Consider the following 27,868-nt stretch of genomic DNA (forward strand, 5'->3'; position numbering starts at 1 on the left):
CTCGAGCTTTGGTCCCGCGCAGTCGCATAAACTCACAGCTGTGCTGTAGTTTCTCAGTTTACTCGCTCTGGCTGATGATAGTGCACGCCACCTAGAGCCATCTCTTAACGAAAAAATTAATTCTCTCCTCTGCAGTGCTAGTGCAACAGCCGATCAAAACAAACCGTAGACAGCTGTACAGCTAGAAGCGAGTGAAACAGTCCACCGTTCATTAGCCCCCTTTTTAACGTGAAGTTTTCTTTGCCTACTTCTCCACAATTTAGCATGTTGTCGCACTGGTGTTTGTGATAGGAGGCGGCAGTTGTCTTGCCGAGTAGCTGTCGCTATTGAAGATACAGTCACTTTTGTAAGGTTTTGCATCACTGGACACTGGAAACATTAGTGTGTACTGCCGACGCCATTTATAATGTGTATGTTGCCGACGCCATTGATAATTCTGTGCCAAGCTATCTTGGCACAGTGTCGGGGATGCTTTCGGCTGTCTACTTTGAAGCCTCCAGTGCCAAGTCATGCGAAAGCTCGCAAATATGGTAGTGTCACAAGAAGTGATTGCTAGAAAATATTGCCCCTGTATAAAACTTACCTTTGCTCTGCAAGATATGCCACAGTGGCTGATGATCGTTACGGTGCCCTAGTGGCCCTAGTCTCATTAAGCTAGCGAGTGAATGCTGCGTTCTGCAACTAGCAACACTCGACTCTCCATCGTTCTCCTCGGCGTCAGCCGCTCTGGCATTGCATAGGCCTACGGTCAGTCATGGCTTTAAAATGAAGGAGTGCTAGCGCAAAAAATATCTTCAAGTATTTTTAATGTAGTGCTCAGCCGAAGTGACGCTGGGTATTTTGTTGATACCACAGAGCAATGCAGAGTGCGAGCGGCAGTTTAACATTAGGAAAAATACGAGAACGCAGTGCCGCTCGTCCATGTGTCATTCATCTAAGACGCTGGGAAACGTCATCCTCGCAAAATGTGAAAGAAATGGAATTTCTTACAATCAAACATTATCTGAAGAATTTTTGAACACCCGCCATGGTGGCTTAGTGGCTTTGGTATTGCACTGCTAAGCACGAGTTCGCGGGAGCAAACCTCGGCTGCGGCGGTCTCATTTGTTGGGGGCAAAATGCAAAAACGCCCGTGGGCCGTTCATTGGGTGCACGTTAAAGAACTCCAGGTGGTCGAAATTAATTCGGAGTTCCCCACTACAGCGTGCCTCATAATCAGATCATCGTGGTTTTGGTGTGTAAGACCTGAGAATTTAATTAGCAACAACGAAATGCTTGCAAAAGTGAGACCTTGATGTTCATGTGGTCATTTGTATATCTGTAAATAAAATTGTAATAGAGTTCTCCTGTCAGTGCTTGAAAATATAGACGTTGGGGTGGGGGGTTGTGTAACCGACTGCCCCCCTGGCCCAGTCGGAAGATCTCCCGGATTTAGTTTCTTCAAACTTGGCAGGTATGTGATATATTTTACATGTCAGCCGGAGGAAGTTTACGGCCACAAGTAATTAAAAATTATGCGGCGGATTTGACCAATATTAGGATGATAACTTTGGATTTGGCTCACATTGATTTGAAACACTAAATTTCATGTGGTATTCTTATGAAAACTTTATTAAAATTGACTTTCAAGAATGGTACGATGGAGTTTTGGCGGCAAAGCCATTAAACATAGGCAACAGGGCTTCAAGAACTCTCTTGCGCCGCTCTTGCGCCAAGTCTCATAATAAACCCCACGACATCTGATCGCTTTCAACTGTAACGCTTGAGCTTCTGGTCACCTCCCCAGCTGTCGGGCTTCAATTCGCCTTTTTCATGCTTGTGCTTTACATAGCGAGTAACTGTGCTGTGACTAACAGCAAGCACCGCGCAAAACATATTGCGACAAACACGGATCTCTTTCCCGTTTTCCAGCTGTACCTTGTAAACAGCAGCAAGGCTCTGATGATGTTCCGCTTCTTTTGCTCTCCTACGTTACTGCTGATGGTGTGCAGTACATCAAAACGAACGCCTTTTGTTCCGCCCTGCACACTTCGTCGAACTTCTTCTTGAAAGGTTTAACAGATGCTTCTGTCACAAGCACACACCTGAGAATCTTTTTCCGATGTTTACATTTATACAGCGGCGTATTCTTACAAGGCAGCGACCTTGCTTATGTTCACTTTGTCGTTGACGTCTGAGGACAGATCTTTTGCTGATCCCTTCATTGCCGTCCGAATCCATGATAAGCCAACTCTGAAAAACAAAAAAAAAACTTGCGAAAACACCCACAAAACAGTCCGAGCTGTCAGGCGGGAACTCGCAAGGAGACTGCCATGTTGGTTATATGACGTCACGCCAAAAGCCACTCCCATTGGGCAAATGGATTTGGCTCATTTTGATCCGTGCCACAACAAGATCTGGCTCATTTTCAATATGAAATACAATCTGCGTACATGTTCGCCGAGCGTTATCTCGCCTATTTCATTGCAACCGCTTTTCTAGGGGAAAGTTGCCGAGTTTTTCTTGTCACTACAGTTTTATCTGACTTAGTTCCGGTTTGTGGATTTGACTCGGTTCGAAAAAAAAAAACCTCATACAGTCGAACCCATTTATAACGATACCGGTTTTAACAATATATCGGTTATAACAATGAGAAGCTGCTGCACCGTCAACTTTTGTATGTTTTCTATGGTTAAATAACCTACGTACTACAATGCCCCCATGCCGCATTATCGGTTATGATGATGAAGTCTGGCTACTGGGTGTCCGTGCGGAAAGGAAAGAAATTGGAGGCGTTGCAGGTCGCCGCGCGCTGTTTTCCATCCTTATTCGCATCGCCTGCCTCACGCGTCTCTGTCCCGTTGCCCTTCCACCCTCCATAGGCATATCTACCTGGGGGGGGGGACTTGCCCCCTCACTGTCTGAAGTGGGGGAGGGGGGAGGGGCAAAGTATGCCATTATGTATGCCAAGTATGCCAGCAAAGCAAAGTATGCCCCCCCCCCCCCCCTTATTTTGAGAGTGGGCACTTTCGGCTGCGCGCTGGAAATTCCAACAAAAAACAGCAGAAGCTAAATTTTTTTCCTTAGTAGAGTGGCCACGTAAGTAATGTTTTTCTTTACTACGTGTCCCCTGCTTCGCAGCGAGGATTGTTAAAATATTATAATCAGCCACACCCAACGATTGGTGTGCCTTACGGCATGAAATCGTTGGATTATCAAATGTCGAAGCTATTGAATCTCCGTCCAGAGATAGTCTATATATCATTGCAGTCTCAGTATCTTATCCCCACGAAAAATCTAATCAAGCCACATACAGATCTAACTGTCTAATTGTGTGATCATAACTTATTGTAGATGCGTTTGTGAAAATTACCTTGGTCGAACGGGCAGAGCCATTTCAATACCGATAGAACACTGAATTTTTTTCTAAAGGCATGTGTTACTTCTGATTTTGTCGATTTTATTTTCAGACCGTTTCTAAATAAGAGCTACACTATTACTCGTTTCCTGGCAGGAGCGAGAACAGCAGATATTTGATATTTTGAAGAATGAAGGCCATCTTTTGGTGACGTAACTGTGCAGGTTACTTATGTGTTCGAAAAGTGCTTGAAAAACAGTTACAAATGCTCGTTTTCTCCCAATTTTTATGCGTTATGCACGGCATTTAGTTGCTTCCCCCCGGGATTCTCGGTAAACTATGTGGTGGAACGGTGTTTATGTTTATTCGAAGTACGAAGCATAGTTCTGAGTGACGAGCAATATATATTTATTATGCGTATGTCCATGACAGCCTTTGTAGAAAGTTACTCATTGAAGTTTTTGACGTCCCTGCCTTTCCTCTCCTTGCTCTCACTCTCACTCATTGAAGTGTTTCAGGATGTCAAAATGTTTCCCAGACTCCTAAAAAAACTTCTCGGCAATAAACTATTGATAGTTTGCGCTCCGTGTGTGTAACCATGTTCCTTCTTTTTTGTCCATGTTCTTTACACGGAATGCTACACATTCATAATGGAAAACCAACAAGCCCAAGTTGAAACCTTACTGAACTGCACGAGATATGGACTTTAAATTCTGTGAAAATATGGCGAATTCTAAGTGCAATATGTTGCGAAACTCCTTTTCCTGCTTTAAATGCAAGTGTTGCAGATATTTACTGAACCCTCGTTTTTCCATGTGTTTTCGTGCATCATACAAGATGCGTAGTTTGTTTCTCCGGTGTCCTTGGTGAGCTAAGCATGGCATCTTGTTCATATTTGGGGAAAATTAGGGGCATGTTTTGGGCAATATATAGGCAATTATCCAAATGTGTGAATAAAATTTGCCTTTTCCGATAGAATAGACCGCTGCGCTGTCATAGTTAAAACTACAACTGAGGTCAAATTTTGCGAACATAGGGGGAACAATATGCGAAGTTTATTTGCTATGGTAAATGTGTGTTGATCAAATACAGCTCTAAAAAACTGTAAGCAAGTATTCGGAAGTATCGGGCCTCATTCACACAGCCGTCAAACGCTCCGTCACGTCACCGTCACGGCATCCGTTTTCGTCAGGGGAGAGGGTTTCCGAGTCGTTTTCCCCTCAAAAACGGCTCGCCGGCGACGCAGAGCGGTGCTCTACGTTTCCGTCGCCAGCACGGTGACGGATCCCCGCCCCTCAAATATCGACCAATCAGAAATTAAGAAGCCGACGCTAAATACAGCCATATTACAAAGCTGAAGCTGGCAACAGCAGCGGCGGCTGGTTTGTTTACATGCGTGCCAGCATTGGTTCCACGTGCGGCACGTCGAAAACTCAGCTGTGCGTTTCGGTGGTGCTCAAATGTGCGACATGGACCACGCTGATGGCCGAACTTGCGATTCCTGCACATTTTTCGCCCCCACATACTTGTTCGTCGCCGAGCTTTGCGCCCTTGTTGTGGTCTCCGCTTGCAAATCAAGAACAGCAGCAGAAAACCGCTCGGCATTGCGAAAGTCGCCTATTCGTACAGTGCTCCGTCGCGCCTGCTGTGCGTTTTTTTGACGTGACGGTGACGTGACGGAGCGTTTGACGGCTGTGTGAATGAGGCCTCACGCTGCGGTTATTAGCTAGGTTTCCCAATGTCCCAAGAGAACTCTGCGTTTCAAATATTTTATACCTTGACAAAATAGGCAGCATTTTAACTACAATGTGTCCAGAAGTTTTATTGTTTCTGGCTTATTTAGAAGCGTTACGAATAATTATTGAAACCTCATGTTTTTTTCTTTTTACTTTTTGATGTGTGATATATTGGGTTCGCCTGGTGTCCTCACTGAACTAAAGGAAGCAGCTTCTTTATGTTTTGTGACTTTAAGGACCAGATAATGTCTGACGTGTAGGTAAAGTCCAAATAGATGGGTAATTGAGGCTTTCGCAATAAATTACGTATGAAAGCACTCTAGAGTGTTACGAGTCTATCTAACGAGTGGGGCAGAATTGAGCCCACTGCCCTGACAGAGCTACGAGGGTAGATCCAGAAATAAGGTTCCCATCAATGTTACAAATAGACAACATTGTTTATTCTCACAGCAATGTACATCGTTAGAAAGAAGACACTTTGCTCTATTTTTCGACATATTTGCCATCTTTTTCTACGCATTTTTGTAGACGGTGCTCCAATTACAGCATCCCAATGTCGCACAACTCCGCCGCCAACTCGTTGAGGAAGCTTCATTGTCGCTCCGGAAGCGTTGGCCACTCAAGTGTTCCTTTAACTTGGGGAGCAAGTGATAATCGCTGGGCACGAGGTCCGGACTGTACAGGTTGGTGGGGCATGACAGTCCACCCAAAGTTTGTCAAAAGGTCCTGGGTTTGACGGGAGACGTGAGGTCAGGCATTGTGAAGCAGCGTTACACCGGCTGTCAGTCGTCCTCGCCAGCGGTTCAGGATAGCTCGCGTGAGTTTTCTTAGTGTTGCACAATAACTGTCTGAGTTTATTGTTGTCCCAGGTTCCATGAAATCGATCAGCAGTATCCCCTTATGATCCCAAAACACACTGGCCATGACTTTGCCAGCAGAAAGAGTTTGTTTGAACTTCTTTGCAACTGGTGACCCTGAGTGATGCCATTGTTTGGACTTTTGTTTCGTTTCGGGAGTGAAATGAAACACCCACGTTTCGTCTCCCGTAACAATGGTGTCCAACAATCCTTCCTTATCTGCTTTACACTGTTGAAGAAACTGGCGAGCACAGGCAAGGCATTTCTCCTTGTGTTCTGCTGTCAACAGACGCGGTACCCATCAAGCACAATACTTGTGATACCCAACTTTTTCAGTCAAAGCTCTTTCCACTGTACCGTAAGAACTCCCAGGAATCCGAGCAACAAGTTCACGGACGCTTCACAAAGCACTTCGCGTTGGACCGTGTCGATAATCGCCTCCGAAACTGACGGTCTTCCACTCCTTTCTTCATCAGTGGACATCCTTCTGACCAGCACTATACTCCCTGCACCAGTTTCGGATGTGTTGAACGAACATAACTTGTCGCCATACACCTCTGTCAACTGACTATGAATATCCACGGGTGAAGTCCCTTTGGCGTGCAAAAAGCGAATTACGGAACGAATCTCGCACTTGGCGGGAGCAACAATGGGCACCTCCATCTCGGACGGCTGCTGAGCCAAGACTGAGCGGTGCAGCGAAGCACGGTCGGGCGGAATCGAGAGCGGGGGAACAGCCACGCACAGCGGTGTTGCCGGATTTCGCCTCGCACCTTCCCGTGCGGCTGAAGCTCTTTGGGAACCTTATTTCTCGATCGACCCTCGTATAAACGCCACCAAGACCAAATTTATCTAAAATTGATGGTGTGCTATGAAAAATTTCTGTGCGAAGTTAAATGAGGTTGGATCAAACACAGTCTTCGCAAAAAATTTCTTATAAAAGCGTTAGAGTGGGTGATATAGCCGGTTTCAGCTATGCTTCCCAGTGTCCCGACATAGCTGTTAGTTACAACAGATATATATTTCATGGAAAGAGGAGGGGGGGTCATGGTAAGTGCAATGCACGACAAAACAAAATGTTTACGTTCCTGGTCTAGTTATAAACGTTACAAATAATAAGTGAGCTATGGTTCCCCCCCCCCCTTTTATTTTCATGCGTCATAAGGCATTCCTAGTTGCTTTCAGCGATGTCCTCTGTGAACTAAACAAGACACTTTGTTTATATTTGGCGAAAACAAAAGGACGCGGTATCAGCGCTGTGTAAGTAAACTTCAAAGACAGGGGACTAATTATGATATTTTCAGTAAATTATGCAAGCAAGTGATCTGGAGCTTTATGAATGTGTGTTACAACCAAAGCAGAATTGATCCCGCTGCCCTGGGAGAACTGAGAACTCAACCGATATCAAATCTAGTGAAATTTGAGCGAGAGGGGTGGGGGGGGGGGGTTTCGAAGGGAGAAAGTACAACATGGTAAATGTTATGGCGAAGTAACGTGTATTAATGAATTACTGGCTTTTTGCAAAATTACAAAAACAAGTGCTCTAAAGCATTACATGCAGGCAAGGTTCCAAACGGAACAGTACTATACGGGCAACCATTTAAGTTATGCTATATAATTACAGGAAACTTAAACAGCTTTGCTGGTAATTTAGTTGCAATTCTTCAAGTTCGCACACATTTGCCGTCTTTTTTTTTTTTTTCTTGTGAATATTGCAAGTTATTTATGTTGATTTTCCTTCATTGTGTAGAACCTCGACAATACTGCTGCTTTATCTCGCGATATGTTTGTGCCGTAGACTTAAACATCAAGTACAATTATTTGTTTAATTAGTAAAATTGTCTGTAACAAATGTGCATTTTCTTGTGTGCGCTGCACTGATACTACTGGGTGGGGTCAGGGACCTCTGGGCAGTCACTGCCTTTTGTCCCTGCATCATCTTGAGATTTTATACAGTTGCAAGAAATAAATGCAAATTCAAATAATATTTCGTGCCATGGTTCACCATGTGTGATTTATAAATAGATTTATGTTTTGTAAATAAAAAAAAAATATCTGATTATATATATATATATATAGAGAGAGAGGGGGGGGTCAGATCGTGTGCGTATAGCATGTATAGTTTCGGATCACAGCTTTCATCGTGCAGCTTGTTTGTTTTCTTCGCGGGTAATTTCAAAAGATTGTTTCGAATGTGCCATGTTGGCGGACTTACTGCGTGCGTGAGCCGCTGGGCGCAGGAGCCAGTGTGGCAGTGCATTATAAAAGCGTTTTTTATTTGCAATAGAAGGCTGAAAAGGAGGGTGGGGGTGGTAGCACAGAAAGCCGAGGGGATGGTTCGAAGCATTGTCTAGCATTCACAGTATGAGCGAACTACTAAATGAACCGTTGGGCTTCTCTAGCTGCCAACAGGCGCCAGCGCGGCGGCGGCGGCGCCACCCAGACCTCCTCTCTCTCCTCCCCCACCCCTTCCCCCACCCTAAAGCAGAGCGAACGTGGGTTTTGTTCTGCGCGAATCGTCGCGGCGGGGCTCGAGGAGACGCCGCCGTGGCCGCAGTTACGTGGGCTCTCCTGCTTCGGCTGGCTTGCCGAACCAATGCTTTCAAAAGTTTATTCTCCCTCTCTCTCTCTGTATGGAGGGAGAGGGCGCACAGTTCATCGTGTACGACTGTGCGCTACGCTGACCTACAGACCTTTGTCGACAGTTTCGGGCAAAAGCATCTGTTGTCTAGACAGGTGGGACAATATTGCAAAAGGGTTGGGGGGGAGAGTGGTATGCGAAAGCTTGCAGTGGATACAAGCATCGTGCCAGCGTCAGTACGCATCACAACTTAGAGAAGCACTTTTTCAAATATGCGTCCGTGTCGCTGACAGCAGCAGTAGCAAAAACAAAGAAGAGGGGGGGGGGGGGGGGGAGACAGCAGGTGGCCGGGGCGAAGGCGCCGCCGAGGTAAAAAAAAAAAGAATCACAAGGCGCAAGGGGGGGGGGGGGGGGGCAGTATGCTGCCGCCGTAGTTCCGCACGACGGATACCAACGGCATAGAGCTGCAGTTACGCGAAGAATCAAGACTAACCTCGGAGCAACTCAGTCTATAAGGACAGAATTGTGGTAGGTGCGTTGCTTCTAAATGTACCGTACTTGCAATCAGCCAAGCCATTTTAAAAATACTGTGTTATTGTTAAATTCGAGGCTTTGACTTGCTAATTTTTGAACGTGGGCTGGTTGGTTCTTCGGCATATTTTGACAAAAAACAGCGGCGTAGACGAAAAAGCGTTCTATTTTCAGAAAAACCCGTAATTCCATTCCCATTCCATTCCGGGCAAAGGCGCTTTATTCCATTCCCATTCCATTCCTCCTAGCGTTTTTGCCATTCCATTCCGGGGTCCCGAAAATACGGAATGATTCCAGAGTCATTCCAATTCCGGAGTGGTAACTCCGCAACACTGGTGGCGACCTGGCGACACGGGCAAAAAAATCTGGATGTGCGCGCGGTAGTGAAAAGCGCGTCTCGGATGAAGACGCGCGCTGCGTCCCCGCTGTGACAGAAGTCGCAAAGCCTTCGCCGCTGCAAGGGCTAATCAGTCACGAGATAGCAAGAATTGCAGCTTTCACACTGCTTTTGTGCAAAATAGAAACAGGATTCTGCTGATTCATTCAGTAAATGAATGTGTGTTGATGTAGAAAGCATTGGTTTATTTTCTTGATACCCTCGATAATTTGGCATTCGGTTAATTCGGACGCTTTTCGGTCCCGTGAAATTCGAATTAACGAGGTTTTGCTGCAGTGCCATTCTTGAACGCGGACAGCCGCGACTTGTTACACTCGATCAGAGCATGCAGGAAGCAGAGTTACAAAGTTAAACAAGTCAACACAATCAGCAGCCGAATGGAGGAAGATGGTGGGGAGGGGCACTGGCCTCCCCGCCATTGTAGTTTTCTCTCAACAGCTCTGCCGTTCCCCTATTTTTTTTTTCATGCAACCCGGTTATAACACTTATCGGTTATAACAATGGAATTTTCCTGGCACTTGAATATTGTTATAAGTGGGTTCGACTGTATATTTTTTGCAAAGCTCATTGATGCAACTTTTTCTTTGTCAGTACTGCCTTACTTTGCTTCATTTCAGAAAAAAATTCGATTATTATCCATGCATTAGCTGCAATTATTTTACCTAAGCATACGAGGTGTGTTCACAAAGAAACTGAACTTTTGAAATAGCGCGCCGACCGGCAGAGGGAGTGCGCTGCGGCTGCTGAGCTCATGTAGCGGGCAGGTTTAGACAACCAACTGCTATTTGCCGCGTTTCGCTCTGACCGTTACTTGGCGAGCTACAGCCGCTGAAGTGAGCACATGAACAAGCTGTTCTTCGGATTGGTGCCAAAGTGACAATGAAGGAATTGGAAGAACAGTGTGTGTGTGTGAAGTTCTGCTACAAATTTGGAAAACTGTTATGATGTTCTTAAGAAAGCTTTCATCGTCATTGGCAGCGGTGAGCAGTTCCTGGCTGATTTCAACACGGGTCTGCTTCTGTTCGTCAGTCAACAAACGTGGCACGAATTTTGCACTGACACGACGCATCCCAAGTTTGTCGCTCAAAATTTCATGACATGATCCTACACTGATACCCACTTCGTCAGCAACTTCTCGAACAGTCAAACGACGATTTCCACAAATCACAGTTCGAACTCTCTCGACGTGGGCATCTGTAGATGTGGATAGTTGCCCAGGCTTGGGATTGTCATCGACTGACATTCTTCTGTCTTCAAAACGCTTGAACCAATCATAGCACTGCATGCAACTCATACAGTCCTCCCCGTATGCTTGGCTAAGCAACTGAAATGTCTCTGTGAAAGTTTTCCCAAGTTTGTAGCAGAACTTCACACACACACACTGTTCTTCCAATTCCTTCATTGTCACTTTGGCACCAATCCAAAGAACCACTTGTTCATGGGCTCACTTCAGCAGCTGTAGCTCGCCAACTAACGGCCAGAGCGAAACGCGGCAAATGGCAGTTTGTTGTCTAAACCTGCCGCTACTTGCGCTCAGTAGCCGCAGCGCGCTCCCTCTGCCGGTTGGCATGCTATTTCAAAAGTTGAGTTTCTTTTTGAACACACCTCGTATACATAGTCATTCACAGCCGTGGGGCCCATGCTGTACTATACATATGCAGTATCGGCTGTGTGCATAGAAGGTTATTATGCAGCATCTCGGGCTTCTTTTCAGTCCCTGCATTGCTTCTGCAGTTGATAGTCTGTTAGAAGGAAGCTCGTCAACTAAACGTCAAAATCGTAGAATTAGTGTCCCTGTGCTCCGCAGCTTGTCCCATCATGCTTTTCCCACATGCTTGTGTTTTCATGCAGTGTATGCCACTTTCTCTAGATAACATTTACGCTCCTGCACTAAGCCAAGATAATAGTCATTTAGTGCTCTACCCACTTTGCTTGTGCAAAGTAAAAAAAAAAAAATGGCATTCTGTACATTATATTATTTATAATGTGCATTATTTATCATGGCATGCTCTCCAAGTACTATTGGCTTTTGCTATGTGCAGCGTCAGGCCTGGAATTGAAGCCACAGCCTTTTGGAAGTTCACAGGGAGCACAGCTTCCGACCATAATTCAAATTCCACTACTGGCGGGGACGTCTCCACGGGCACAACGTCACCCGGTTCAAACACTTGTCATCCCAACTACAACTATCGCCTTGTCACCTGCATCAGCTTCTGTCCCAGGTTGGTAAAGAAAGGAATGGTCCTCTTGTGTACTGCATTTGTTCCAGCATATGGCATAGTAATCTTCTGGTGCCCTTGTGCAAGAAGATGAATGCCAAGTGCAGACAAAGCAGTATGTCATCTATTTCTGATTTGCCTGTTTCTTAGTGTTCATTTGTGTTCCTTCCACATTCAGGCCTTTAGTCTACTTGGGGCTTTTGCGCAACCTTTTATTTTTTACTGCACAAAGCAGTAATGCCCTAGGAGACAGTTTGAGCATTGGTAATGTCACTCTGTAGTGCAAAATAAGATTTTGCATAGAGGGAGTAAAGGAATTGAAGATAAAAAAAAGATTGGTAAGATATTATGAATGTGGGGTAATTAGCATAATCAGATTGCTGAAAATTGCATAATTCAAGGCCATGCAAGGCATGGCTACTGGAAGCAACAGGTAGCAGGTGTATTTCGCTTGCTCTAGAATGAAACAAGCAAAAACAGTTATAATACTTATTTAACTGCTTTGCGCAACAAGTGACTTATGGATGCCGAAAGGTGTCTTAAGTCTGTGTCTAACCTTTTTAAAGCCCTCTATCGCTGTCAAGTAAAAGCTATGTTGAAAAATATTAAAGGGAGGAAAAACAAAGGTGGCTGCTAACTTTTCTTTTCTAGCATTTAAAGAATGCTACAAGACTTCCTTGAATTCTTTCAGAGTCTCAGCCCAAGCCAGGAAACTGCAGTGGAGCAGCAGCTGCAGCACCTAACAACATCCAGTTTGTAGTGGTGCAGCAGCCAGCACAGCCAACACAGCCACAGACACAACAGCAGCAACAGCAGCCACAGCAACAGCAGTCGCAGCAGCAGCAGCCAGCAGCACCTGCCACATTGAGCCTCGTAGTTTCATCAGCTCCTCAGCAGACACTGCTCAAAGCTGTAGCTGAAGACACAAGCCCTGCTGAGTCATGTCACCTGAAGCGCAAGATCTCTCATGCTCCTGAAGGTGCCCCAGACAAGTGTGCTGCAAACTATGAATTGCCCGGAGAGGAACCCTTGAAGGCCTCAGATGAGCAGCAGCTGGGAAGCCTCGGTCTGTTCTACTCAGACCAGAGCATGCTACCTCCTTGCAGTGTAGAGCAGCTCATGGGAGTGACAACAGAGACGGGCACACCTGCTCACACAGTCGCTGCCTCAGCCACCTTTGAGTGTGAGAACCAATGGAGTGCTCTGACTACAGCCCACCAAAACCAAACTGAGAACGCTGCCAAGCCGCTGTGGGGACAGATCAACTGCGAGTCAGCGTCAACAGAGCCAGACCTTGAAGGGCGGCCTCCCGAGATGCAGCCCTTGGACAACACTACATCGTCCTTTACAGATGAACAGCAGTTCAAGAAACAGAAGGTGAAGGATGCTCCAGTGCTGTCTTTGTCAAGTTGGCCTGCCAGTAGCCTGGAGCAGCAGGTCCAGAGCATGGACTTCACCTGCACAGGAGTCAAGACAGAGGTCACCTCCAGCTGGCCAGACTCACTGAATGGTATGCTGACCCAGTCTGAGCCCAAGGTGCCCGTAGTGTTTGGTGACAAAGTGATCATGGACCCAGGCCCAGTGGGTGTTAACACAGCACGAAGTGCTCAGTTTTCAGTGACTGGTACTTTTGATAGCAACCCTCAGTGCCAGGACAGTATGGCGGCTGCTGGTGCATTTGGCATGACTTCTTTTGAGGCAGCAGCACAGCCAGTCAGCCAGCCGCAAACGCTTGTTGTGGAGCCTAGCTTGGGTGTGTCCAGGGATCAAACTCCTCAATCGGCTCAGCAAGCACAAACCCAAGCTCAAGGGCCAAACATGGACCACATCTCGGCAATGTCGATGCTTCCAGAGTCGGAGCTGCTGCGCATGATCAACCCCAATGCATTTGACAATGGTATGGCAGGCTTTCTTTCTCTCTCTCTCTTTTAAATGAAAAGAATGATATGGTTTGTGCCAAATAGATTTGCTGAAACCAAAGTGCACCCAACAAATGAAGCATCTGACCTGAGACCTCAACCATTTTCTTGTGTACATTGTAAACTCTGGAGTATGCTGTATGTTCTTTTTGCTGGATGATGAAATTGGCTGATGAAAATTAATTTTTATATGTTTTGGAATTTGTGAGTGATACTATGGTTTTTAATTTAGGTATTGCAGTAGCCACAAGTTAATGCTATTATTGTGATTTATTTCTATGGTGTTTTATGGTCTTGTATCATGACAAACAGTTGCCACTTTTTTAACTGTCTGTTGCACTACTGAAAATTTCCGTTGTTGGTAAAAAAGGGCCACTTTTTAATTAAGGTACTTTATACTTGGGCTCAATGTTCAGTAGCCTAACAAGGGAACAAGAATTCAGGATCGCCAGTGAGCCTCTATAGTATGTACAGTTGTGCGTTTATCTAGGTCAATTACTCACAGGAGACCCTGGTCATGAGAAGAAAATTTACAGAAGAATAAAATTGGGTTGGAATGCATACGGCAGGCACTACCAAATCCTGACTGGGAGCTTACCACTGTCATTGAAAAGAAAAGTGTACAATCATTGCATTCTACCGGTGCTAACATATGGGGCAGAAACTTTGAGGTTAACAAAGAATCTCTAGAACAAGTTAAGGACCACACAAAGAGCGATGAAATGAAAAATGTTAGGGGTAACGCTTAGTGACAGAAAGAGAGCGTTGTGGATCAGAGAGCAAGCAGGGATAGCCGATATTCTAGTAGACATTAAGAGAAAAAAATGGAGCTGGGCAGGCCATGTAATGTGTAGGGTGGATAACTGGTGGACCATTAGAGTTACAGAATGGGTACCAAAGGAAGCGAAGCGCAGTCGAGGATGGCAGAAAACTAGGTAAGGTGATGAAAATAGGAAATTTGCAGGTGCAAGTCGGGGGCTCAGCTAGCGCACAACAGGGGTAATTGGAGATCACAAGAAGAGGCCTTCGTCCTGCAGTGGACTTAAAAAGCTGATGATGATGATGAAACTTGGATTATTCGTGAACTAATTACTGGCCATTCATTTATTTTACCTAAATTACCAGTTACTGCGTAAAACTGGGTTGAGCAAGTTGTAATATTGTCATATGATAATGTTGATGACGGTGGTATTTTGAATTTGCACACTAAGAGCTGGCTGTAAGAAAAGGATAAATATGCTCACGCAGTGAGTGTTGGAATGCTTCGTAGTGTTTGTTGTGGCATCATGCCTCAGCTGTAGTGTTTTTGGAGACTTGTAGTTGTAGCATTTGCTTACAGTTTGCCATTCCACAATTTTTTAATATATGCTGAAGAAATAAGATGTTTCAGTTGGCTGGATATCACGCAGGAGCCAAAAGTCCTATAGGCACCGGGTGCGGGATGTATTTGGATCGGTGGTGCCTTCATGCGGCGGTGCCGCGAATGTAATGGCATGTGGTGGCCGGGGCGCATGTGGTGGCCGGGTCGAAACTAAGTCTGATCAAACATGTTGCATTTTTGGGTGCATCAACAGTTACTGAAACATGACTGAAGCTGGTTAGGCCATTCAATTCAGTCGTGGTTCATCACGGCATCGCGTTTTTCAGGTGGAAAGTCTGTATATGTGCGGTCTGTAGGCAACAGCGCGTACAGTGCTACTCAAATCGCATGGTCGCCAGCGCTTTTTGCACTGACTGTAAGCGCTGGGGACACCAAACTGATGCATTCTGGTGTAGAGTGAAAGCGAGAACCTTCGTAATGCATTATGACTGCATTTGGTCCCACGGAGCTCACCTGTGAGGCAAAAAGGAAAAAAAAAAACGAAAACGGCGGCAGCCACGCGCTGTCAGCGCTTCAATCGCTGGGCACTGTGCATTTCCGACGCTGATTTGCTATGGTCTAGTTGTCCTAACGTTAATAAAATAGCCGTTCATACGCAAGAGCTTCGTGTCCTACTTGCCTGTCTTCGCCTCCGCAGTGTAACGGCTCTGGAGCTTGGGCACCGAAGGCGAACACTCAGATTTGTAGTCATTTTGCCGTCTTATCAGTGTATCGGTCTTCCTTTTAATGTACATTTTCCTTCCTAGCAATTCCCAACTCTGGTTGCGTCCGGCACATGACTGTGCTGTGCATCGACGGCGCACGCCAACGCAGTGACGTGATCACACTAGCCACCACCGACGGCTCCCGTCGCGCTAAGCTATATGAAATGGGCCGTGACTGAAGATTGAGCTAGTTTATAATCAATTAAGAATGAGGAAGCATTGCAAAGATAAAAGAACTACAACGGACAGAGAACGGGAGATCGGCGAAACAGCTCAAGAAACAGAATAAGGAAGACGTATGTCTCCTTTTTTTTCTGTCCATAATTTTTGTGTTCTTCGCCTTTTTAAATGATTAAATACGCGAGAATGTTAACGCGCAAAATAAAATAACATCTGGAATATAACTTCTGGAGTTCCACGTCATAGCTTGCCGTAGTGAGCTCCGTTCGCGTGGTGCATTTGCATCGCAATTTGCGCTTGTTTTCTGCTTTATATACTGCCTGATGCCACAAATGTGATCGGCTTCATACAAGTGACGACCTTTCTCAAAAGCAGACACACGAAAATGCGTTTTCCAATGCGTCAGCCCTTAAAACCCGCAGTGCCAAATCACTGGAAGCACCGAGCGCCTTCGTCCCGTCGTCGGCTTCACATGCCAGTGCTCTGACAGCTGCCGTTCGCGGCGCTGTTCGTCAGTATATCGCCGGCGTGCTGCTGGCGCCTCACGACGGCCGCCCGGTGCCTATACATTCATAAAGCATACGCACATAAAAATTTTGTTGTCTTCCATAGATTACATAGTGTGTACATACGTAATCACTGATTATCAACAACAATCTAGAGTCTGCTAGGATCTAATAATTAAATGTTGGGGCTATTTATGACTTGCTTCTGATTTCTTAAGCTCTAAAGCCTATAATCAAAAGTGCAGTGATGTCATTAACCATTTGGTGGCTTTCTTTATGAATGATTCATTGTGAATGATGCTTTGTTATTGCTATATCAGAAGTTCATTTGTTATTTTTTGTTGTCTGTTACAGTCAATTTTTTTCATGTTTTTGAGTTGCAAATAGGCACAGCGACAGAAACACTTTATACAATGTTTATCGGGCTTGACAAGCTTGACATGTCTTGAGACAGAAGTCAAGCATGCTTTTGTTTTCCTCCATGTGATGCATCATTCCTGGTAGTGCGAGGAAAGGAAAATTGTACCAGCGGCAAAGCGTTTTCATCTAGCTGCGCCCATGCAAGAGAGGCCACCAGAGGCTCAAACTCTACCCCAATATCATCAGTACTAAGTTTAAGTCCCGAACACGACTCACTAGAGCTTTCCAGGTCTAATTGTTTACTTGAGGTGAAGAAACATCCAGGAACACCATAATTCCAGCATTTAAAAAGCTGCACCCACCTAACTGTGCCGCCATTTTCAAAACTGAGGGGAGCCAGAGTTCCACTCCCATTTCTGCCAAGCAAGCCCACAAAAAATCAGTTTTCTAGGATGCTGGTGCCACCTAGTAGTACTAGCACAGCATTCACACCAAAATGATAAAACAATTTCCACTCATCTGTGACATTCAACAGGCAAATGGAAATTCCTGGACAAGTGAGACTCATGACTGGCACATATTGCAGAAAATACCTGGACAAGTGAGACTCTTTTTTGGCACGGAAAGGGTTAACACTAGATTTGCCACAGCTTTTTTGCAGAAAGTTGACATGGTGTGGGTTTAGGCTTGTTAGTGATACATTATTAACATATATACAGTGCTCCCACTCCTGCGCCAAATGCGCCAGATTGCGCCATACGAGATTTCCTGCACCATCCTAATAAAAATACGCGATTTTGCGCCGAAGTGCGCCAAAATTAGTGACTGCGCATTACGTGTCTGGCTGCAGTGGCCTGCAGACGTGTGTAGCGCGCATGACTAAAGCGGCTTGGCTTCATAAATCGAACTTAACGTTATCTATACGTCGGTGACTGATAATTCTGGCTCTATGGGGACTGCCTAAAAGTCCGAATAATTGGGAGTCAGAAATATCCAAGTTCTCCAGGAAAGAACTGAATTTATTCCGCCAGTGGCTAAAAAAGACATTATTCTCAGTTGACCACTTTCAGGGATACGTTCACTTTCGCGGGATTTCATGTCACTAGCGTCAGCGTCTGCATACTTGGTAGTGTGCCAGGAACGCTATCATCCGTCGACGTGTCCACTGCTAGTCGTGCTTACCTACGATCTGGTCAGTCCATATTTCTACCATTGTTATGCTGTCACTACAAATAGACAAAAGTACAATTAATGCATGCACCGAATCTTCAACCTTTAGCCACAGGACCGCGATTTTGTAGCGATGCCTTTTCCACTGTCACTCCGTGCGCTTCATCAGAGCGGCGCTCTGCCTGCGTTATATGGTATCAGCTGGCAGAGAACGGTGGATGACAAGGGCGGCATATAGAATCGAGCGGAATGCATCGCCACAAAACCACCACGCAGGAGTCGACCGCGCTATCATAGCCGAATGACGGCGTTTTTTAAAACAGTCACTGTCCTTGTCAGTGGAGACATCGAGGGTGTAGTAGGCACCGCTTAAACAACTTCAGTCGCCGCGACCGTGTCGCTAGTTAACATGTCAATGAATAAACGCTAGACACACGGAGCCACCTCAATCACTCCCGAATGGCTTGCCGGAGTTCGCTTGCCCGACGGTTTGGGCGCGGTCGGTGCTGGATTAACTAGGCTTCGCTAGTTTCGGTTTCCAGGAGGTGCCGGCAACATGGCCGACCTCCATGCTGCGACGATGCCAGCGACGTATCAACGCCAAAATATTGCTATTTCCGCTCAACTCGGCGGTCAAATTAGCACGCAGTCGTGCAGGCGGAGTCCGAATTACATAAAATGGTGTACCTTAAGGTGTCCGAAATTTCGGTTGTACTTACCTGTATACATTAAATTTATGGACCAGTGATGGTGCCTCAATGTAGTCCAAATAATCGAGGTTGTTTGAATTGCTGGTGTCGAAATAATCGGTCGACGCCAGTTGGGAATCGGCCAGTTGCTGAACAGAGGCTTCAGCTTTACGAGGAAAACAGACCATTGAAAATTACCTGGTGTCGTTTGAAGCAATGGCTGAGCATTACAAGGGGCTCATCAAGGCTGGCCTGGCTCAGAAAAGCATTGATGACATTGAGTCTGGCCAGGTGTTTCTGACAGATGCTAGAGCCTTGCTGAAAACATAACAAAGTGTCAGCTGTCAATGAAAAAAATCATAGGATGTAAAAGGCAACATCTGAGCAGCTTCGCTCAACTTGAAATAAACTAATCACAGCACACTGTGTGAACAGGTTTGTTGTCTTCATTTAAATTAAAGGGAAACTCATGTATTTAGAGGCAGAGTAACATTGTTTTACAGCAAGCAAATACTTTCTGGAATAATGCTTGTCAATTTCAAGTGTTTGAAATAGCTTAGGACGTGTCCAGCAGCTGGCATTTATTAGCTCCAAAGTGCTCCGAAATCTGTAGCTGGATGCTCCAAACTGCTCCAAAATTAAGGTTTTGCTGCTCCAAAAATTGCTCCAAATCTCAGTTCGTCAGTGGCACCACTGCATATATTGCAGAAACAACAAGAAGGAATGACATAGAAATGCTGTTTCCATGTCACTGACTTTGTTGCTTTAGCATTGTATGTACTATCGACCCAAAAAGTTTACGGACCACGGGATCTCAGAAAACGCTAAATATCCAAGCAGCCTTTAAAAGTAGCCAGTAAAACCGTACATCACAATGTTGTTCACATATGCCAGTAGAGGCTGGAAATGTAAATACCTGACTGGCGTTTTGAGGCTGCGGAGATATTCAGCTTTTTGTCAGATCCCTTGGTCCGTAAACTTTTCTTGGTCGATAGTATACATACACGCACACAACAATGTATAGGCATTGTTCAGCATTCATAACATCACATATGATTTGGGGATTTCATGAACTGATCAAAAGTGTTTCATAGAAAAAAACTTGTTAAAAATTATGGCAAGCACTGCTGTCATTCTAAATAAAAAAACTTTAAAAAATAAGACAAAATTTTAATTTGTCAAAGTAATTTTTTTTTTCTAACTACAACTGTTAGTAGAAGTGACATATGTCATTGCTTGTTGTACGAGCCTCCCCCCCCCCCCCCCCCCCGAATAAAAAAAAAAGAGCAAACAATAGTCTTATATAAAGTAAAACCTTGTGCCCATTATGTACGATTTCCCGGTGCCAAAGTTTGTCATCGACAACACAAAAAACTACCCAATACAGTTACACTTCGTTTTTGTTTTTACCAGTTCATACCTTCCCGGAGAACGTGATCTTTCAGAACCAGCGTTTAGTACATCGGAAAAAACGTTTTCCGGCCACTAGATCCCATGTAAACAAGAAAAGGCGCAAGGCACGCGCGATTGAGAACAGTAGCGGCCCACCACAGTACTCGACCACCACGTGAAAACACCGGCTCGCACTCAGTTTCCTATTTCGGTACCAGCTAATCTCCCTGTTCGTCACACGCCACATTCACATTTATCGCCACCATCCCTATTGAGATAAGCATATTCACCTATCTGTTCCCAAGCGCGTTTGACGTATTGCCGCTGGAAGCATACTGCACGCTTTTAACAGTAAGTATATTATAACCTCCTTGCTTTTAACAGGCAATAGTCCGAATGCACTGCCATTCCTTGCTGCAGGCGGCACAAGCTGAGCGTCATATTTTGCTCAGGCGGCATCGTCGGCATCGTATTTCGGCGTCGCCCACTAGCTCGATTTCGTTTCGGTTTCTTAGAGGAAAACGACGACGTGCAATTGAATGACAAGGGTCGCTCGGACACCACCAGGGCCCATCGGCGTCTTGTACCGCAGGGCACGTGAAAACATCCCTCAAAAATACCCACTCGAGGGAGCTGTTGACAAAGGCCGAATTCGAGGAACGCAAACATGAGCTTGCTGGAGCCGCGAAAGCGACAACACACGTCTCGGGCCACTCGTCCTCCATCAGCTCGCGCGCGTCGGCGTCTTCTGCTGCAGCGATTCGCATTACGTAGATGTAAACTAAATTAAGTCTGCCAATTTTTGTTGTGACCTTGAATCGTACGTTTGCCCAGTTAGTTTTTTTCTCCCATTACGTATGAACGAGGTTCTACTGTATAATGCAGTGTAAATCCTCATCCAAGCATTTTTGTAGTGCACTCACTTTTGATGGCTTGATATTGTGAGGACACCATGAAGTTTAAGGTACACAAATACAACAGAACCACGACTAGTAAACCATTCAGGATCAAGATATATGTTTACTTTGTCAGGCTGTCAGGCTAAGTTGAATGACTCCAAACATTATTTTCACACTCAAGTTTGCTTCAAAATTGAATGAATAGTCTAGAAATAGAAAATAATGCAATATAGGTACTGTTGCATTTATTTTGAGTGGCACCAAATTTTTTAATTAAGGCAATTAAATCTATGGTGACCTCCTGTTTACCATATGAGTGTACAAATTCACAATCTCTAAATAAAGAGTATATTGCACAGTTATGTATACTGTGCAGTTTTGCATGCAAATAACGGATCTGCCTTAATTACCTTTTAATTATTAAATCAGAAGGCTGTTGCATTCGAGCAGATGGAAGCTTATTCTCTACATTATCTAGCCGGACAATTAAATTTTGAGGGAGGGTAAACAAAGATAAAAAAGGTTCTTGTAGGAGCTATGTGAACAATTATTTCACCTTCGAGGCACAACTGGGCAGCAAGATTGATGGCATAGTTGCTGTTTTTCCTAAGTGGTCTCGATTTCAGTATGCAAAGGTGTAATCATCATTTGCATAGCTTCTATAAAAACGTCTTTTTCAAAATTTCATTTGGCTAGTTAACATCGAAAACCAGCTTACAAAAGCTTGAGCACATCTAAGGTAAGTTAATAAAAAGCTAAACCAACTCTGTTAGTTGTGGGCACATAACTGCACAAATTACTCCTTACCTAGCGGCCACCGAACTGGACGCTTGGATGGTAAACATAGGGTCACTGTGATCTAATTTAAAGAGTTGATGCAGGTAACAAAAAACCCTGTAGAATACTTGTGTCCATGCTGTCCATACAAGTATGAACCTTTCGTATGGATTATTAATCCATGCCTGTCATTTCCCTGAACAGGAAGCATGAAAAAACTGGATTCAGTAGCTAAAAGTGGCAGCAGGATTGAAGATACCCTTGAAAGCCACCACTATGCATTATGGCATGCAGTGATGAACACATAAGGGACACAAAAAGGCAAACTGTACTGTACTGTACTGTACTGTTAAGATTACATTTCCAGTATTGTAACACCTGCTTTATATATACAAAGAAACAGGAGGGCCCACACAATTCTTCAGTGGTTCAAATCGCCTTTGATGAATAAACTGATTTGTGTAGAGGGACAAATGTATTTATTGAAATCTTATACTCCATCTCACAAGCTGGTTGCAGCACTGCCGAAGGTATGAGATGTACATAGGCGGTATCCTTGCGCAGCGGTATATAGTTCCGGGTGTAACTGGCTGATTATTGGCTACACTAGAGAGTTTTATTTTTGTTTGCTACATGATACGGTACAGCGATACATGACATGTTAGGACCTTTGTGTATGCACGTCGTATACCGAGAATTACTGTGGCAGTTGCCACTGGTAACCGTAATAGCCACCCTAACCGTGGCAACATGGCAGTGCCCATACAGCACCGACCGCCTGCTTCGATCCGAATTCGCGCTTGTTACTGGCTCTCCGCCCTGTCAGCAAGAAACAAGCAGTAAAATGCTTCATCGCTAAGTCTCATCTCAAGCTGAGGTCAAATCATTAGGTATGTTTTGTCGTAATTATTGAGATCAGCTGTTTGTTTTCACGCTGCTAGGACTAGAGACACGACACTGAGCCGTAAAACTGGTTTGATTTCCACTTAGTAGATGGCACCACAACATTAGCATTGGTGATGCATTGACGATGTGGAACGCTATAAAAGTCTAATTGTTCACTGCATCATTAATTTACTACCCCGCTCTAACATGGTACGTGATGACAGTAGCGAACAAATGCCAAGCAGGTGCCGTGCAGACGCTGTGGCGCAGGTGAACATTTGTAAGGGAATTCGCCTTTACTACTTGCTAAGGAGGCTGCAATGTAACTGCAGGGAAAGTGTACAGGTAAAGCAAAGCCCTGCTGTCGAATGCATGTAAACACAGCTTATGGTTATGGCGTCAAAACATTTCTTGTGTCAATCCATCAACCATGGAGCATGTAACAGGATGGCAAGCCGACGCAGAACAGACAACGCGCCGCAGATGAGCACATCTCGAGGGGCATGTGGCCTTCCTATTAGCTAAGAATTCGTGTAGCTTCCACATTGCTGCAACTGGCTTGTGAGATGGAGTATAGATACAGCATCCACTCTTGACTGGAGTCATCCATAGATGGAAGGGTGAGGGAGTTGGGTTTATAAGGATATAGGTTTATAAAAATAAGTAGAAATTCTACAGTGCCAGCAATCTCAAAGTTCATGCTTTGTAAGAGTTGGAGTCGGGCATATCCAAAGGCGTAGCTGGCCCATGCCGTCGTTCGCCTCATCCACGCTGAAGACGTTGTTGAAGGGAGGAACACATTCTCTCCAAGAACGAAGAGTACTGGGTTTATTTACATTATTTACATGAGAAGTAGGAGAACGTTACATCTCATCAGTCAAGCATGACTGGATCGAAGCACACCAGAGAGCCGCAAAAGTCCGCTTAAAAGCCCTCTGGCCAAGCTGCGGTCCCATCATCCTCCAATTGGAGCGTCGAGAGTCACCGAAGGGGCCCTCCCTTGAGGGCAAGAGTGCGCATAATCCCCCGGCGCCTTTGTTTCCCGAACACATTCGGAGAAATGCCCTCGGACACACACTGCTCATTCCCCCACAGAAAGGAGGGGACGCTCGTAGACAGGCTGCTTCGCGCCTGACTTGAACTGACGCGTCTGTTCCTGGAATGGGCCAGCCATCGACGGGTTTGTTTGGAGAACGGCCTTGGCGGCCAGCTGGTCTGTCGAGCGGCCGTGAGAAAGCGACGTAGTAGCATCCCTTTTCCAAGAGTCTCCTCCTCCTAGCGTTGTGGTCGGCGCCCGGGTGACACGTATTCTTTGAAAGCTGTATAGGCATGGTGTCGCCGCTGATCTTTCCCGGCGGGACGTTTTTCAGCCTCCCGTAGCGATTCGTCACGGGCAATCAGGAGATACTTCAAGTTCGCTACCCCCGCTGTTCACCAAATGTAACAGCTCCTCCATGGCCCGGAAAATCTCGACTGGCCAGCGTTGACAACCGCTGGTCAGGATGAGAGTGGCTGGTGACCAAGAAGATGGCTTGGCATTCTGCAACAACTGCAAACTCGGAATGCCTCCAACCATCTCGCAACAACCGGCACGGAAGAGTCGATCACGACAACCCGGTACCACTCAGTGTGCAAACGCCCGGAATTAGCTGTTTAATTCACTAGGCCTCATACCAAAATTTCAATATAAGCTGCTCAACTGGGGACTGCAAATTTCGACCCCAAAAATTTGTGCCGCCAAAGCGAGTGCTCACGTTCCTTTGAGTTCAACGAAACCCGACTGTCGCGCTGCACGAGAGCAAAGGTATACGTAGAACTAAAACCAAAGGCTCTGAAACCAACTGTTTCAAAACTCTTTATGCAGTCCAACTTCACGAACAGCCTGTTCCTACACTTCACAGTGGACTAGTACTTATCGCACTCGCTGGTGCCACTGCACAGCCTCGTGAACTCTAAAGGATACATAATCAAAATCACGCTAATTTTGCGGTCCCAAACCACAACGCATACTTGCGTCTCACGCAGACGTTTTCTTTCCTTTTTGACTTTGCAGGACACGCCTTAAGATAACAAAAACTAAACTTGCGTAACTTGCGCACTCAGAAAAACTTCAAAAAGGAAAACGCGCTTGCTAATACCTACTTCCACGCACGCTTACTGGAAAACTTAGAACACTGCCGCCCTCAACACATACGAGCGACCCAGTCCCAAACATTCTGTTTCCTTCTGTCCGCACAGGACACGCGCTAATGGAACATATGCTTCTCAGTGCAAATTATGCACTCACTGAAAACACAATGCACGTAACCTTAAAAGAAAACTTGCACTTTTAACAAAGGTTTACCTAATACCCGCGCACGTTACAATAGGCTTTCAACAAAGGACCTTGACGCTTCAAGTCACACAAAAAAAAACCTGACTACTCATTAATGAACACTTCGCGAAACTGAAGCTTTACTGAAATCAAATCTTTCAAACCTCAGAGCTTCTCAAAAGAAAACAAACAAAGCTTATAAATTACTTATTGAAAGAAATTCTAATCCTAAATCGCAAAACTTTTAAATGCTAAAAAATAAACAAACAAAACAAAGCATTTGTTTCTGCGGAACCTTCTCTTTTTCCTGTCGTTCCGATTGTTTACGACGGACTCGTACTTTTGAGCCGTACTTGAGGTGGTCGCGCCCTGAAAGCTATCCTGGCCATCCAGGAACAACAAAAGGCCTGACATTCTGTCAACTCTTTCGAAACTTCACAGTCCCCTGCCAATTTGTGCCCTGGCGACATGCTTTCAAAATGACCTCGGTTGACCTCGTCGCGTCTCCCTATCACTTCACCTCGTCCTGCTCCCTTGTGACCCTTCGCACTGCATGCTGCACCCCGAAAAAAACAAAGGAACAACGGGGAACATAATTGCCCCATGCCCTTTTTCCGCGTTCGTGCAGAGCATGCTCCTTTGACGCTTTTTAGCCGGTGGCTCGGACACGCTTTAATCGAAAACGCCGTTCGCATCTTTCTTTTCTTGGTGCCCCGCTCATGCATCTTGACGCCTTTCACTTTGCTAGGCTGCGTCAGACTCTCTACCACATTCCGATCCTTACTACGCTTCCTTCTTCGGTGCCTCTTCGTCGAACTCACTTTTGAGTCATCTGCTCGCGCCTCGTGCTGACCGTTACGTATCTCCTCGGTCCGGATCACTGTCTTACCTACACAGTCTGAGTGATTTACTATTAAATCATCACCCTCTTTGCCCCAACTGGCAGACAGCTCGACCGACTCTGGAACAATGCAGCAGTCTGTACTCAAGCTACGCAACTCGAAATCCTGCGGACTGCCCACTACTGCATTGTCCAGGTCACGCTGTGCATCGGCACACAGCTCGTCAGTCTCGATCGCTGTCTCACCCGCACAGTCCGAATGATTCGTGCCTAAATCATCCCTCTTTTGGCACCCTAGACTGGCAGACAGCTTTACCGATCCCTGAACCATGCGGTTGTTTACCTTTCAGCTACACAGCTCGCAATCCTGCGAACTGCCCACAACCGCATCGTCCAGCTTGCACTGCGCATCGGCACGCAGCCCTGACTCGACTTGGGTGCTTGTGTCTGTCGGGTCAGCAGTGCCCTGTTCTTCATTAACGATCTCGCTAAGAACTCCTGCGACGCCCACACACGGTGAATGTGCCAATTCATTCACAGCTGGCCTAGCTGTCTCTGCAGTGCTCTGTTGGCACAGCACCTCGTCGCTCTCATTACGGCCTTCATCGGCCTCTGTTCCCACAAAGGCATCGTTAGCAGCTAACACATTGAGTTCACCTTTGAACGCGCTGCTAACCTCACAGGTATTTTTCTCTCTGGCTCTTGAGAAAACCCTGCTAGCGACTTTTTCCCACTTTCGCTGCGTCCAACTTAGATTTCTCAAGCCACCATTCTCTTTCTTCAATTGACTGCTGCAAACGTCCAATATATCTCTCCACCGATGCTACATACTTCCTGCTTGCTTCCTTTTCTTCCGGACTGCATTTCTTCTGCAATATTCTTTTCAATTCCTGCCTATTTTCTTCCTGTCTAATTTTTTCCTGTTCCTGCCTAATTGCTTCCTGCTCCTGTATTCTGCTTTGAATTTTGTTACCGAGATGTTCGATGATATTCAAATCATGGTCACTTTGGAGAATGGTTTTACGAATCTCTGCTTCCGCTAAGTCCTCCTCTACGTCTACCTCGAGCTCTTCACACAACCACAACAGGCTAGCTCTCGTCAAACTCAACAGGACCATGGTCGCTACTTTTAGGCTTTGGCTCTGCTGTCACACAATACTTGCTGCGATACACACGCAAATCAGAATCAGAATACAAGTAAAAGATCCCCAGCGATTCAATTCTACAAACACAGAAAAATTAAAGCCTGGTAAATCTTACAGCCAAAATCAAACGCTTACCCACAGAAGCAGCACCATATCACCAGTGCTTCTCCGCCGTATCCAGTCAGTTGCAAGAGGTGGTCATTCCCAAGTCGCCTCCAACTTGATCAGGATACCGGTCGGTCACCACGTCCATCCCAAGATCCGTGAGGTCAATCTCAACGCTGCCCACCAGTTGTAGGATTTGGACTCGGGCATATCCAAAGGGGTAGCTGGCCCATGCCGTCGTCCGCCTCATCCACGCTGAAGACGTTGTTGAAGGGAGGAACACATTCTCACCAAGAACGAAGAGTACTGGGTTTATTTACATTATTTACATGAGAAGTAGGAGAACGTTACATCTCGTCAGTCTAGCATGACTGGATCGAAGCACACCAGAGAGCCGCAAAAGTCCGCTTAAAAGCCCTCTGGCCAAGCTGCGGTCCCACCATCCTCCAATCGGAGCGTCGAGAGTCACCGAAGGGCCCTCCTTGAGGGCAAGAGTGTGCATAATACCCCGGCGCCTTCGTTTCCCGAACACATTCAGAGAAGTGCCCTCGGGCACACACAGCTCACTCCCCCGCAGAAAGGAGGGGACACTCGTAGACAGGCGGCTGCGCGCCTGACTTGAACTGACGCATCTGTTGTTCCTGGAATGGGCCAGCCATCGACGGGTTTGTTTGGAGAACGGCCTTGGCAGCCAGCTGGTCTGTCGAGTGGCCCTGAGAAAGCGACGTAGTAGCGTCCCTTTTCCAAGAGTCTCCTCCTCCTAGCGTCGTGGTCGGCGCCCGGGTGACACGTATTCTTTGAAAGATGTATAGGCATGGTGTCGCCGCTGATCTTTCCCAGCGGGACGTTTTTCAGCCTCCCGAAGCGATTCGTCACAGGCAATCAGGAGGTACTTCAAGTTCGCTGCCCCTGCTGGTCGCGGAACGAAACAGCTTGGCCAAGC

At 45.9% G+C, this 27,868-nt stretch overlaps 1 protein-coding gene across 2 annotated transcripts in view; it reads left to right on the top strand.

The window, feature by feature from the left end:
• LOC119463840 (nuclear factor of activated T-cells 5-like) overlaps positions 1 to 27,868 on the top strand; it is a 97,949-nt gene that overhangs the window by 65,602 nt on the left and 4,479 nt on the right. For both annotated transcript variants that reach the window (XM_037724662.2, XM_037724678.2), the window contains exons 13-14: positions 11,482 to 11,661; positions 12,350 to 13,555. In XM_037724662.2, coding sequence (XP_037580590.1) covers positions 11,482 to 11,661; positions 12,350 to 13,555 — 1,386 coding nt within the window. The remainder of the gene's footprint in view (positions 1 to 11,481; positions 11,662 to 12,349; positions 13,556 to 27,868) is intronic.

The sequence above is a fragment of the Dermacentor silvarum genome, chromosome 1 (genome assembly GCF_013339745.2).
Source record: "Dermacentor silvarum isolate Dsil-2018 chromosome 1, BIME_Dsil_1.4, whole genome shotgun sequence".
NCBI lineage: Eukaryota > Metazoa > Arthropoda > Arachnida > Ixodida > Ixodidae > Dermacentor > Dermacentor silvarum.